Source organism: Drosophila erecta, unplaced genomic scaffold (genome assembly GCF_003286155.1).
Source record: "Drosophila erecta strain 14021-0224.00,06,07 unplaced genomic scaffold, DereRS2 tig00000126-arrow-pilon, whole genome shotgun sequence".
NCBI classification, from domain to species: Eukaryota; Metazoa; Arthropoda; class Insecta; order Diptera; family Drosophilidae; genus Drosophila; species Drosophila erecta.
Window position 1 is genome coordinate 7,978,749 of NW_020825209.1, and position 14,907 is coordinate 7,993,655.

Genomic DNA, 14,907 nt, shown 5'->3' on the forward strand with positions numbered 1-14,907 from the left:
CAGAGCATCTCGTGCCTTCGGTGAGCCGAGCTGAGCCAAGCCAGACCAAACCGGGCTGCTGGCTGCTGGCTGATGTGGCGCTACATCTGCAACTCCGTAGTCGTAGTGGCAGCCTCTGCCGGATCTGGAGCCAGGAGCAGAGCGGCGCAGGACACTACGGCCCAGGACCTGTTCCGTTGGGCATCGCCACTCGCTTCGCCCGGAGAGGAGAGCAGCCTCGGCAGTGGTCGGCGACGCAGTGAGGCTGTGCGGCACCAGCAGCATCAGCATCAGCGGCAGCGGCTGCGGCAGCAGAAGTGGCAGCAGAAGTGGCAGCAGCAGCGGCGGCAGCACAGGCTGTGCCACTCAGTTACGCGCAACATTTCAACGCAACGTCGTGGCAATTCCAAATCGGCGGCAGACGCGGGCGTGCGCATCGCACGGGCGGATTGCACGTAATAAATCCTTCGGAACGGGCTAAAAATACGGCAAACGCAACTAATCACACACAATAGAAGCCAAAAAGAGAGTGCTCGCCAAGAAAATCTTAAATTTGCCAAGAGATATGCATGCCATCTTGCACGAAATCCCTTGAATAATGCAAATGTAATCGCTAAAACCGGAAGCCGGACTGAAAGTATAAATAATAACTTTACGCACAAAGTAATTTGAACGCTCTTCTACAAAATATTCTACAAAAATTGCTCATATTTTTTTTCGCCGCGTGCGCGTTTTTCACTGTGTGTGTGTGTGTCTGTGTGTGTGTGCGCGCGTGTGTGGGTGCGATTTCGCGCGCGTGTGTGTGTCGCTATTTTCTTGTTGTTTTTTTGGTAACTTTTTTTTGCCGTTCTTTAATCCCTGGCTGAAATACAACAAAATAATGATCAAAATGCAAAAAGCCAAGGAAAATATGTAAAACAGGCGAGAATGCAAAAAGCATGCCAAACGGAAAAAAATAGTAAAAACGGGAAATAAAAAAATATATATTTATAGAAATTATCAAGTTAAATTTAAGGAAAACGAAACGCACAACAAAAAAGCCAAACTAGATTCAGTAATAAAATTTACTTCAAATAATCGCAAACCAGCCGCAGAGAAATCAACAAACTGCAGTTTCAGCAGCGGAAAACTGAGGCAAGTTATACTCCTAGTTTATTAAAATGATTAAACATATTTTATTAGCTTTATGGCAGGGAAACCATTGTTGAGCATTAAGGAATCTAAGATCTGGTTAAAGTAAAGGGGTTTTTGGTTCGCTTAAACACAAACAAAATTGAGATATCAGCGAAAATCGTTCCATTGCTGCTTGTTATCACTATGAAAATGTAAAACTGTTAGCCTAAAATTAGTTTGGCTCTCATCTCGCTGACTGACAGCTTACTTAATCTATTATTTAATTTCTTTGCCGTCTCTCAATAGTTTCCTTGACACTATTTTCGCTCTTGCCAAAAGAAAAATCGGGGGAAAATCGGATGGCTGCCTTCACTAACACTCAAACACACAAACACACACATTTTTGTACAAAGGCAGGCACACACATACCTACTACATACACTCACACACGCTCGCACACATACATATAGACATAAATCCATGTAAAGCTGTTGCCTGGCCTCTAAAATGGCTGCCTCTGCCGCTGGTAGCCGCGACGCCGACTGCGACGCCGGCAGCGTGGTAAGCAGCGCGCAAGAAGTTGAGGTTATGTCTGCGCCGCAAAATGTGCTTGTGTTTGGGATCCAAAAAACGCTGCGAAAGTGGCGAAAAACCGGGTGGTGCTTGGTGGGTGGTGGCGCTTGGTAATGGGGTGCTACAAGCCATGCCCTTGGCATGGAAATGCTGTCGCCCCTTTTTCGATGGGCGTGACTGCAGCATCCTTTTTTGGCCATCCAAAGGATATTCGGCTTCGCCTTTGTCCTTGTCCATGCAAAGCATTCATTGTACTTTGCACACTCGAAAATGCGGATGCTTTACATATTTTCCATTTCGGGCAACTATTTTAGATTCTCGAGCCACGCAAATCACTTGAAATTAGATGTGGTAGATTGTGGAACGTTTAAATACTTGGAATAGAGGTGTCCATAAGTATGCTATGATATTTTTGTGGCCTGAAATTCTACAGAACAAATGTGAGTGCCCACTGGCAGTGCCTTCTGTAAGTTTTACACTTTATTTTCATTAGATTCAAGACAGTGCAAGTAGATCAGTAGATCAAGACACTCAGCGCCTTTAAACCTATCTAAATGAGTTTTTTTTCTCCGTGTATTTGTTATTATTTTTGTTCTTTGTGCTGTCTATGAGTGGCAACACGATGTGGATGACCTAGCCCTATTTCTGGCCATTTCAGAGTCAACTGCTAGCGCTGCCGCTGCGCGGCGACTGCGCTGCTGGTAGAGCTCCTTTCTTCTGTTGATTTTTCCTCACTCGGAGGAAGAGACAGAACTTTGTTCCAGACAAAGTCGAGAGAGCAAATGAACAATCGAGCAAACAAAAGAGCAGCCAAACGGAGTATGGAAATCGTTTATAGATTTAAGCTGAAATATGAACTGGGGCCAACTCTTTGTGAAGCACAGCACCAAAGGTCAACAGAAATCTAAACGTTGCATTTGCATTTTCACTGCTTCCAGAACACCAACTATTACTAGGGAACTATTCGACTAAGAGCGTAAGCCAAATCAAGCTGTTATATTTAGCTGCAATCCAAAGACGAAATGCTTTCGATCTGAGGCCATCTGAGCACTGCGGGCGCCATGAGCATCAGTGCGAACCATCAGAATCTGACTCCTTCGCCGCCTCCCGTTGCCAGGAGTAGCCAACAGGTGGAACTCTGATGCCAGTTGGAGTTGGATTTGGAGCTTAGGCAGTGCAACTCGTGGAGCAACTGGAACGTCATCCGCTCAAGGGGCCACCGCAATCCCCGCTGAAGTGGCGCCCCTGCCTTGCGCGATGCAAGCGAACAGCAGCCGCTCCAACTTAAGCGCACAATCCTCGGGCACGCCGTCGGCCTCAACGATCTCCTCGTCCCAGGGCAAGGTGGGTGCAATCGAATTAACGTGTAAACTTATTCGTATAATACTTGTATATTATATAGCTTAACTTCCTTATATCCTTTGAATGGCGCATAGCCCCAGAAGTTCATTTCTTAATTCTCTGAAACTCTGCATTGGAAATACGGTATTTTATCTTTGCTCGTTTTATTTTTTTCAATTTTATGCTGCTACCCCTTGTAGAAATTCAAAAATATAGTTTATTAAACATTTCCGAGTACTGAACTTCTAAAGTCCATAACTCAACCAATTTTAATCGGATTCTAAAGCAATTCTCTAAAAATCTGCATTCAAATTTCAAAATTTTTTTTTATATAATTTTTTTTGTAATTTTTTTGATGTTATAATGTTGTAAAGTTAAGATGTGTCCAAACATTAAACATAAAAAAAAATTTTTTTTTATTTTTTTCCTTTATCTCGGTAAAAATGTAAAAAAAATGTAGAAGTAACCTGCAAATGAACTTTTACAATCCATAACTCAAACAATTGAAATACGACTTGAATGCGCCATGCATTTTATTAGTTTAATTAATAATTCATATGCGGGAAGACAACACGGCGTATGATTAATTGCCTTCTTGTATTGGGCGCATGGTATTGACACAATAAAATACTTAAAATATTGGTTGACCGAAATGGTTTCATTAGTAAATGACAATCCGAGTAAATGAAGTTGCACACAACTTTCAGACGCAAAATATCGAGCCAGAACTGATGTACATATGTGTATATGCTGTAACCATAAATTTGAATGCCTTGCCTGTCAATTTGTAGTTGTCCCAGACACACGAGCATATTGAATTGTTTTTTACCTCTCGGCGAATTGATGGACATCACAATTATGCAATGTTTATCGACTGCAATTATAAATATTGGCCCTGTTCGCCTGTCATCATAGCCCTCAAACGGAGCAGATCCGCCAGTTCGATTTGAGTCAAGATTCGCACATTTCGTATTTCGTATTTCGTATTTCAAATTCCCAGTGGGGAAATGGCTTTCACTCAGAGTGAAATTTTATTCGTCAGTTCGCTCTGCCATGCTGGCCACATGGGTGGCGACGCAGGGGGCAGAAGTGGGGGTGCACATTTCCGCTTTCAATTTGCTTGGCTTGTGCGTGGGCGGCTAAAAGCGAGGTGGTAAGGGGGTGGCAAGGGGGTGCTGGGGGAACATAAATGTAACTGGGGTGCACTGCTGCATCCGTTGCTTGTCAATCGAGCGACTACTGATGAATGCAGCCCCCTTGTAGGCCCGCTCCAGCATTTGCGAAGGACCCAGCTCCTCCATGGACACGCCCACCCTCTGTAGCGCCCTTTGCATTCACTCTCTTATTTGCATTGCCCATTGCCAGCGTTGTGTCCTTTATCGTTTTTAATTAAACATTGCCGTTTTGGGCTATTACACACACACACACACAGCCATTGACGCCCTCGCAATCGCACAGATGCAAACACACTCACACAGGTGCAGTGCGCACATACGGAGCGAAAAAACGAAAAACGAAGACCCACTGTTTAAAAGGTTTTATTGATCCTTGAAAAGCTTGCAGATGCCGCAAATCACTTACAAAGGCGTCTAGGACAAGTACCTACAGTACTAAATCTGCTCTTTTTACTGCATACTAAATTAAGTACAATATAAACGTACTAGTTTTGAGTCCGTGTGTAGCTGCTAATGTGGGTAATGTGTAGATTTGAATGCATTCCGCAGAGCCTGGCACATTTTATAGTTGCTATTCGCTCCTGAAAGCAGGTCCTTCGCCTTCATTTTGTGCGTGATATGTGTTGCAAAAGTGTGCCAGAAATAGTAGTTGGAAATCACCGTATTTCATTACCTTCATCGGCCATCAGACGAGTGCAATGGTTTCCCCTTTCGCTGCACAGGTTTTCGCAGCACTCAGTTGGCACTTTTGAAGGCCCAAAAAAGTAGGCAAGCATTTTTTCCGAAAAGAATTTCATTGCCGGCCGTTTCCTAAGTGCAAGGATAATGCTGAGCGAATGGAGAAGAGTGGTCGATACTTCTGTGTGTGGTTTTGTGTCCTGCGTTTCCCTTGTGCAAAGCAAACAATTTCAGTTGCATTTCATATTCACTTCAAACTCTTTGTCTAGTTCTTTACATTTTCGATTGGAGCCTTGCCTTGTGCTGGTTGCTGTAACATCGTGTGCTCTGTTTTTCCATGTTGTCTATTTTCGGCTAATGGAATTCCGATTAAACTGACCTTCTAAAAAATAGCAATTCCCAGAATTTCATGTTTTCTATAGTTGCTTACTTACATCTGGTCATTTGGAGAAACACAAAACGCAAATAAATGCTCGCTTCTATTTCCTTTAAGGTATTTATCTTGGAAGGTTTCCAATGTCTTTTCCCAGTTCATGGAGTTGACTCTGCTCTTTTTTCGAAACTAGATTTTCATATTTGATTAGTTGTCTTTTCACTGCGTAGAATTCTATATACAATTTGTAGTTCAAACTTCTTTTGAATAGTTTTTTCTTCCTAAAATTCGCACTTTCCTGATTTTTATTTAAACAGACTTCTGCTGGCCTTTGTACAATTTGTATTTCCTTATTTAATTTATATTTTATTTGCGGCTTGCAGTTGCACCTTATGTTTATTTCCTCGTTTGGTGTACGTTTTTGCGGCGTCCAAAGGGGGGCACATTAATATGACATTGGTATACAAATTTCCGCATAACGCATACGCCGCGTGGTCCATCAGCCAGTGCGGTTGTAAAATGTGTGCTTTTTGCCATATTCTTGGCTGGCAGCTACTTTCTGCGGCTGTCAGGGAAAGTTTTTTACATGAATTGCTATGAAATTTTCAAATAACTTTTATATATGATGGCCATCGGCAATATTCTTCTATTAGTGGGGGTGTGGTTGTGAAATGAAGTGGCGTGTGTGTGTCCTTTTTTCCTCCGCCCTTGTTGTTGTTCTTCTTGTTCTTCTTGTTCATCTGCTTATTGTTTTTGTTGTATTGCCTTTAATTCAGAGCCGCAAAAATAGGACTAAAAAAGCGCGGGTGGGTGGTGTGGTGTGGGAATAAAGGAACGGACATGCGTGTGTGTGTGTGCTGGTGAGTGTCTGATTGCGGTGCCTGCAATTGCGCATGTGCTGGACCACTCTATACCCTGCAAAAATCCCCCACCAACGTCGTCATCTGCCTAACAAACAAAACAAAAAAAAAATCCCCAAAAGGACCCTTCCATCATAAGACATATGCTCGCAAATATACAGCTTTAACAAGGCGAAAAGCAACAACAACTACAAAAACAATAACAGCAGCAGGACAACAACAATAATAACATTAACAATAGCCACAATTGTGCGTATCATTTGTGTTACTTTGTTGCATAACCATAACCCCATTGGGAGAAATCCCACGGAATACGGAATATCCATTCAAGCTGCCTTCACATCCTTCTTCATCCTTCACAAAAATAACCGCCCGCTTTTTCGCCACTTATTAGCTGCCTCTGTCTATGTGTGTGAGTCTGTATGTGTGTATGTGTATGTGTGTGTGTGTGTGTAGCTATGTGTGCATCATTTAAAACAATATCCAAAGATTTGTTTCGCCATTTATATGTCAAAAATGACAAGTCAAGTGCTTTGTTCTTGTTCTCGCCTTTCTGCCTTCTCCTCCTCACGCCGCTCCTTTCCTCCCTTTCCCTTTTGTGCCGCATCCTTCTCTTGTCTCTGCTTTCTTTCCACTTTTTTCCAGCGATTTTTGTTTCGTTTTCGTTTCTGGATTTTGTTCTTGGCTTTGTCATTAGCAGTCAAGCGCAAAGAAGCGGAGCGAATGGAGAATTAAGCGAGATCACAGGGAATTCGTGATGCTCTTTTTTTTTTGGGTGGTAGTCAAGTGTTGGTAAACGGCCTAATTTGGATAGTTCATTTCGTCGTTTTGACACTCTATGCAGCTAGCTTTCTTATTACAAGGAGTTAAGATAGATTATTCTCTTTGGGTACAGCTACCAACTGAATGCTCGTTGGGAAGTGTTGGTAAACGACATAATTATCAGTGCTGACAAACAAACTAAAAGGAAACTTACTTGTTTTCATCGTTGGAGATTTTTTTGCAAAATTTATGGGAAGATAGCAAATTGATTTGAAGACCGCTGATATAAAGTTTTATTGGCTGTCAATTCCAGTAGTTCAGTTAACCTCTAAAGGTATGCTATCGGGAAATTAGTTTTTCTTCTTCCGGCACTTTGTAGCTTTCATATATATATTTTCTTAGCCATCGAATCACGCTCGACTGAATTTCGGTGCAGTTTTCGTGGCATTTCCCAGAGCAAAAGGTAAAGCACAAAAAACGGAAAATAGAAAAGTAGAAAAGCAGAAGGGACAATGAACGACAGAATGAAGGATGGAGCGTGAGGAAAGGGAAGGCGGGGAAAACTTGTCGCCCAGACTCTGTGCATGTGTGTGTGTGCCTTGTTGTACTTGCCATGTGTCTATGTGTGAAATGAGCTTCAAGTACAACAACAAGAACAACTGACAAGGACGCTCATATGAAAACAAACGCATAATTTAAGCGTAATTGCTGTCATTTTTCATTCGAGTGCGACAGAGTGCTGGCAACGGGGCGTGGGGAAGTGGGTGGTCCAGGGGCTGGAGCGGTACTGCCACAGCTGCTGTTGCTGCTGCTGCTGCTGCTGCTGCTGCTGCTGCTCAAGTGCCCCAGTTTGTCTATGTCGCCAGTTGCCCTCGTCAGTCTCCCCAGCACACTTACGACTTCATGCATCCCCCGTTGCATGGTAAACAAAAGTTAGGATCATAATGGTAGTGGTGCCAGAGCAGCGTTGCCAAAAATACATAAATAGTCTATGGGTTTGGGTTTTTAAGTAATGCTGCATCTGAGAAGGAACAAGTGCCTATAGTGCCTGAAGTGTACGTAATCTTAAATCACTGGGATCAAGAATATTGCTTGAATAATATGCCCAACTAGCCTTCACTTTAATTTACATTTTTAATCGGCCATTTTTCTGTACTGATTGCCACTATATTTTCGTCCTGCGGTGTATTTAGCTCACTGCCTGAGCGTTTTGTCTGTACGGGTGTTTGATGGCTCCTGCATCCGGCGTTGAAGCGCCAATAATTATGAAGCTTAGCCTAGGTTTTCGCCTCCTTCCCTTTTGCTCCTTTTGCTCCCTTTGCCCAGCATTTTGCCAGACATATTTTCCAGGGATTTTCCTTTCTGGTCTTTTGCGCTTCGCTTTTGCCATTGCGTCCTGGCAAACTGTGGCAGTTCATCAATTGGCCTGACTTTTTGCCACGTTATGCCGCACAAAATATACTCGTATATGTTTATTTAAAAGCCAGGCGAGCAGAACAACGGAGCGGAACACGAAAAAGGCGTGAAATATTAGGGTGGAGCACCCTGTCGGTGGAACACCGATTGAAATGGAAAGGCTGGCGCTGGTTATTCCTGCCATTTGCCATTTGCCATTTGGCAATCCCATTGCCATTGCCATTTGCCCGTTTGCCATCTGCCCATCTGCCCATCTGCCCATTTGCACATTTTGGTCCACCAGATGCAGAGTCGAGTTGTCTTCCTGTTTATTCGCCGCTTTGTGTGCGGCTGCTTTTGGCCCTTTTAGCACCTGGCCCAGGACATTCCGCCTTTGTGTGTCCTTTTTGGCCGCTTGCCAGCCCAACTCGAGTTCACTTCCAGTTGAGTGTTTTGCCTGTCGCCTCCTGTTGGCGTTACACAGCGACAAATCGGGCTGCTTAACTAGCTGTGCGTTGTCAGGGTTTCATCTATTATTCAATTCTGGCTGGCCAGTTTCAAATATTTGGTATTCATCGCCCGAAGTGTCGGTGGGCTGCACCCAATGAAAGCCTTGTATTCCTTGGTATACAAATTTTTTGTACACTTGCCCGCCAATTAAGTGTATTTGTTTGTGTTTATTAACGTTTTAATTTAATCGAGCCTTTTTTCAACTGTCTTTTCACTGCAAAATTACTAATTGCACAATGGAAAACGGCATCATTTTTTCCCTGTGGCCTTTTGTGGTTGCTGTTGCTAGTGCTATTGTCGACATGCGCTTGCAACAATGGTTGTTTCTGCCACGCTGCCACGCCCACAGCAACGCCTGCTTATTCACTTTTGTGACCCAATAAAGTCGAATTATTTCTTTTTCCATTCGCTCTTTCACTTTTTCACTTTTGTTTTGCAATTAGACACTCTTTTGCAGATCTCTGCGTTCTGTTCTATGTAACATTTTGTACAAGTATATATTTTTGCACATTTATATTTACCTCAACTGCCTGTTTGTCATTTACATTTTGTATTTACATTTTTTTCCTGGTTTTTTCCTGTATCATTTGGTCGAGGACCCGGGCTTAAATGTTTCTCAAGTGTTTTTTGTCAATTTTTGGTTTGCATTTTGGTTTGCATTGTCGCTGCTCTCTTTGTGTCGCTTTCATTTTGGGGTTTTGTGTGAAATGAACTTCAAGCATATTTAAATTGTCACGGATGTGGCAAAGGATGCATTTTTGCCCAGCCCATGCGAATCAAATGCGACAGCCAATGCATTATTCTAGGCATTTTTGCCGGCAAGGTGAGAGGCGTACTGAGGGAATTTTTAATAATTTATTAGCTGAGGAATGCTGCTCGTCGTCACTGAATGGCACTTAAATTGCCATTGCCCTTGGCGAAGCATTTTCATCTTCATGCTGATCTTATTTCTAAGGACACAGAACCAAAAGGGGGAAGCTTACTGTGCTATTTTTGGGGAAATTGCTACATATTCAGTTAGCACAAAAGTGCTACCATTTGTTAATTAATTGGTAAATGCCTTGAGTACAGTGTGCGACAAAAACTCAAGCTCACAGATGTATAGCCCATTGCAAAGTGAATGTCAAACTGTTGGTGGATCCGGTTGGCTAATCAGAGCCACCACCTACAAATACCGCCTAAAAACACCCACTAACTGGCCTGCTGCCTACTGATTACACGCTTGAGGGCGTTGGCGTTGGGAGGTTCAAGGATATGTGGGTATTGCCTTGGGTTGTTTGGAGCTAGGAACTAGCGGCTGGGGGAATGGGGAATGGAGTCCCCCGGCAATTGCCGCATGAGCATAATTTGTTGTAATTAACATAACGAGCCAGCCCAAGCAATAATGGCCAAAACTTCCCACACTCGCACACTCGCAGAAGTGTGGGTATTTGAACTGAAGTTGGATTGTTTGCTCTTCCAGGCTGGCTGTGTTGCCTTTGTCCTTCATCCTTTTGTGTAATTAATTTGATTTTTTTCGTTCTGTTTTCAGTAGTAGTAAAAACACCCACATCCGCCCACATGCCGTGGCATAAATAAGTTGTTCTCTGCTATTTAGGCAGCATTTATGAAAATGACTTTATGTTAGCCATTTGCGAAAGACTTTGTAAATATTTCGTGAGCGAAGGGATCGTTTGGCATTAAGCATCCGCCGTGTGGCAAAAGGGATGTATGTAATTATTAAGCATTTATAAGCACCTACATGTTAATATGAAATGTTTTGCGCTTGAATCGTTTAGCATTAGGTATTTTAATCGTGGGTAAGAAGCTGGTAACTGGTTTCGCATTAAGTATACGCCCAGTGGCTAAAGGACTTTCACGATATACCCATTTAACTATAATGATCCTTAAACAACGTGCCATTTAACTCAGCACTTCATCCTTTGTCGTTGCAGCAACAAGTTGTCGAACTATCGGGCTATGTCATCATACTCGTCGAAAATGTGGAGGGTAAAATTAAACTATACGGCTCACCGCCCGATCGCGATAATCTGGAAGTGGGCGATGAGATACTCGAGGTCAATGGCCTGACCCTGGAGAATATATCGCGCACGGAGGTCATTCGCCACATACACGACGTACGGATACCATTCCCCATTGGGGTCGACATCCTGACCCTTCCTAATTAATTTCTATATGTTTCTTCTTCTCGATCCGCTCGACTCGTCTGCAGTGCATCAAATCCTGCACCATTTGTCTGCGTGTGCGAAAGAAGAATGATTCACGACTGGGTAAGTTTTGGGCATTTAATTATTGATTGAATTCTAATAAGATAATTTTAAAAAATATTAATTAAGCTTGTGAAGAACTTTATGATTTGGCTGACATTCGTCAAATGTTCTGATAATTTACAAAATTTGATTGGAGCAATGCTTCCTAAAAGTTTGAGGCACACTGCAATTAAGTAAAAGCCGCTAATCACTTTAATCACAATGGCTGCCAAACCACCAATTGCACGATCACCTGTGCGGTTCGAGAGCCACTGCATCCCAGTTCGAGAAACAGTTTGCAGCTTTTTGGCATTTTGTCTTTCAATACCCTCTAATTTACGAATAATTGGGCGTACTAGAGTAAAGCTTAAAAGGAAGCATATAAAGGAAAAATTCCGAGGGGGAAACTTGAGTTCTTATTTTTATGCCGCATATTAATGTCTGTATATTGCAAGAATATTTGAGTTGAGAATTTGGTACATTTTCTAACTACTAAGTACCACTCTAAGAAGATGATAGGTAATTATGGTCGCATTAAATCCAGATAGCCCTACTTGTTTTGCACTTGTGTGTTTGCACTTGTGTATTTGCACTTGTGTATTTGCAATTGACTTTGCTCTCAAATCAGCTTATTGGTATTCTTTTTTTAAAATTGTTGGCTTCAAAACGAAGAAAGAGGAAATTTGAAGCAGTCTGGTTTGTTTCTCTTTTTTTCAAAATAGTTGCGCCTGGTTCGATTCGAACATCGAGCGAAGCGGGCAAATCGGTTAAAAAGCTCTCGCGATCCGTTCTCTCATTCTCTGCAGCTGGGCTTTTGCGGCCGCTTGGCAATGGAGCCGCGTCAGTTGCGAGGCGACCGTCGACGTTTCCGTAGCGTCAGCGCCGCAGTGTCGCCGCTTTGACCGTGTTGCCCCACAGTCTCCGTCTCGTTCTCACCGCCTGCGACTGCGTTCTTGTTTTCGGTGTTCAGTGTTCGGTTTTCCGCCTTTTGTTTTGAAGTGCGCGCACGCGTTGGCGTCTCGTTTTTGTTTTTGATACGTGGTTTGCCATCGTTTCGTTTTTTTTTCGGTGTAACTTATTTGGTTTGTTGTTGTTTTATTGTGGTGCAGCAGCAGCAGCAGCAGCAGCAGCAGCAGTAGCCGCAGCAACAGCCGCCGCAGCAGAAGAAAAGTGCAGCAGCGCAGCAGGGTGAGTGGCCAGTGGCTCTCAAACTGAGCAAACTATCTATGGCAGAGTCATGAATCAACATTGTTAGTGTTTAGTTTGCCATACCTGGCCACAGACACACAGATACAGCCACATAAATACATACATACGGGGTTTCTATATATGCAATGGATACCACAGGCGAACCTGCATGACTCTGATTACACCGTAAAAAGTTAGTTAGTAAATCAGTTCCGTAGTTTAATAGTAAATCAGTGCCGTGACATCTAAAATAATAGATTAGCAATTGGTTGTGCCTTAGTTTTCGAATACAATTAAATAAGCCGCGCAGGGCTGAACAGCAATTGTTGTACAGTTTTCTCTCAATGTATACACACATGGAATGTTTGCAAAGATTTTTCAGAAGATTTTTCTTGACATGTGAACAATTTGTACGGTCTATTTGCAATAAAAACCGATGCTAGCTTTGAAATTAAACTGGAGTTTAATAAATCAATTTTCTCACAGAAGCTTGGCATTCGCCTTGCCTTGTGCTATTTATTTGTACACAATACATTTTAAAAATACTTTGCAGTAAATGTATACATAGATAAAATAAATAACGATTGGTAGATGAGCTAACATTAAACACATTACAAAGATAATTTATTAAGCGACTGAATGCCATTAGCACGGAATGCCATATTTTTGGTGTAAAATCTAGCAGGGAATCAGAGTACAGGAAGTTTGAGTTCTGGAGGCTTGACTGTATCCGTAAACAAGCAACGGCTGTATAATTCCGTTTCGAATCACGGAAAGTTTTTTGTCGCTTCATTATTATGGGCAAAACTTCAGTTTAACCCATTAACACGGCGATGAGTGCGGTGTTTGCTCTTATTATACTCGCTTATTGCGATTTTTTCAAGCTTTTTCTACTTTTTTTACTCGTTTGATGTTTGGGCTCGTTGTTGTTGTGCTGTTTTGCGGTGTTTTGTGGGCGTGAGAGGGCAAATATAGTTGGAGGGCCGACACATGTAGATACAGATACGAAATCCCCCATTGACCATCAAAGTGGGCAACAAAAAGCATTTCGAAATGGAAATGGTGGGAGTTATAAGACCTCTACCTCTCCCTCTCTTTCTCCTTCTCCCCTGCCTCCCATTTTCCTCTCTCTTTTTGCAGCCTCCACAACTGTTTTTTTTTTGTTTGCCTCCCACCGAATTCAACCAACTGGAAATTACTGCAAAATAGACAAGGCAGAAGCGGGACACAGCGATGCGAAGTGCCTAATGAGCAACAGAGACAGGCTATAGAAATAAAAGCTGCTTACAGTTTGGCCTGCGTTGTGGGCCACGTGTTGTTGTTGCCATAAAAAGCGGCTAAACAAGAAACAACAACACACACAGCAGACAGCACACAGCGCACACAAACATCCAAACGGCCAGCAAAGAAAACTAACCTCAAAACGAAACAAGTTTTGTCGAAAGTGGAAACCAACTGTCAAAAACATAAAATAAAAAAATACACACATAAAGTAGCGAAAAAAATACACCAAAAGTAGCATTCATTATGCACTCATTAAGTGGAATTACTGAGACACATCTTTGGATGCAAATGAACGTGAACGGATTACCGGTCGAAAGTTCTGAGAAAACCAGCAAGCTAAGTAGTTCAGAAGCGATTTACTTTACTTAAAAAGATAATAACAATTCCAGCGAAAGGCTTCAACACTAATAGCATAAAATATTCATGTCTTCAAATTCAGATTAAAGCTACCCGTGAACTGTGTCATTTTAAGGCATTCTCAAATAAAGTTAATCACATTTAGACAGCAAAATCGATACGAATGGCGGTTGAAATGAAATTAGAGAAGATTTGGAAACACATTTATGATTTTGCAAGGCACGACTGTAGGTCAATTTATGCCCGCTCGCAAGACAAATCCAATTACTGGTTGAAAGTAAACTGAAATTTCTGCACAAAAGCAAGATTATTGTGCGGATACTAAATCAATCAGATGCTGACCCATTTCGAGCGCACACACATTGCAGAATCCGCAGCCAATTGAATTACAGTTTTGGCTGCACTGTGCCGCATTCCAAGGGGCGTATACGCAACCCAGTATATGGCATTCCCCCCCCAACACCCCCAACACCGTTGGTCCATTGATAAGGCGGCAATCAGTTGTTGCAGTCTCCCCGAAACCGCTTTTATTTTTGGGTCAGCTCCAAAGAATTTCCAGTTTGCAACGGCGGCTAACACACGAAAAAAACATCGACCAAAACCGGGGAAAAAGCACTAAAACCCCAAATACATTCCTAAGCAATGTATTTCTTGTTCGAAGCGAAATCAATGGGAGTTCGCCGGCAGAGGAAGCGAGGTGCGAAGCTGAAAAACTTAAAACTAAAAACTATGGCCAAAGTTTTCAATGTTCGTCTATGGACTTGTCTGCAGGTGCAAGCAGGATGGCCTGCGATAGGGACAGAGAGAGAGAGAGAGAGTGAGGAAGATAGAGAGAGGAAGAGAGAGAGAGAGAGGAAGAGGGTGAACAGCATCCAAAATCCGGTAACGCAAGTTTCTTGGCTCCAAAAGAGCACTGGAAAAAAGAGGAGCACAATTTGATTGCAACTAGGAAAATATTGATTTGAAATGTCAACAATGAAACTCATTAAAATACCATGCTACAAAATAAAATGAATCATGGTGTTACAAATAAAATCAATGGTGTGTCAAGTTTGAAAACTGCACGTTCC

The 14,907-nt window shown here is 42.5% G+C and overlaps 2 protein-coding genes across 7 annotated transcripts in view; both read left to right on the forward strand.

Annotated features, from left to right (window-relative positions):
- Positions 1–72: 72 nt before the first annotated feature.
- On the forward strand, positions 73–1,138 carry LOC113564498. The gene is made up of 2 exons (XM_026981957.1): positions 73–434; positions 973–1,138. Exons 1-2 carry the CDS (start codon positions 73–75, stop codon positions 1,136–1,138), a joined length of 528 nt encoding a protein of 175 aa, XP_026837758.1.
- A 1,784-nt stretch (positions 1,139–2,922) lies between these two features.
- The window catches only part of LOC6550526 (MAGUK p55 subfamily member 3), a 53,911-nt gene continuing 41,926 nt past the window's right edge, over positions 2,923–14,907 (forward strand). For 4 of the 6 annotated variants that reach the window (XM_015155681.2, XM_026982483.1, XM_015155676.2 and 1 more), the window contains exons 1-3: positions 2,923–3,009; positions 10,694–10,876; positions 10,972–11,029. In XM_015155681.2, coding sequence (XP_015011167.1) covers positions 2,923–3,009; positions 10,694–10,876; positions 10,972–11,029 — 328 coding nt within the window. Of the gene's footprint in view, positions 3,010–10,693; positions 10,877–10,971; positions 11,030–12,141; positions 12,197–14,907 lie in introns of those variants that run through there. The other 2 variants (XM_015155679.2, XM_015155680.2) reach the window with 2 other exon arrangements.

Excerpts from the sequence above, each read along its gene's own strand:
- LOC113564498 (XM_026981957.1), top strand. The coding sequence starts at position 73 with ATGTGGCGCTACATCTGCAACTCCGTAGTCGTAGTGGCAGCCTCTGCC. Across the intron at positions 435-972 it reads ATCGCACGGGCGGATTGCAC|AAATTATCAAGTTAAATTTA; the intron begins GTAATAAATCCT and ends ATATATTTATAG.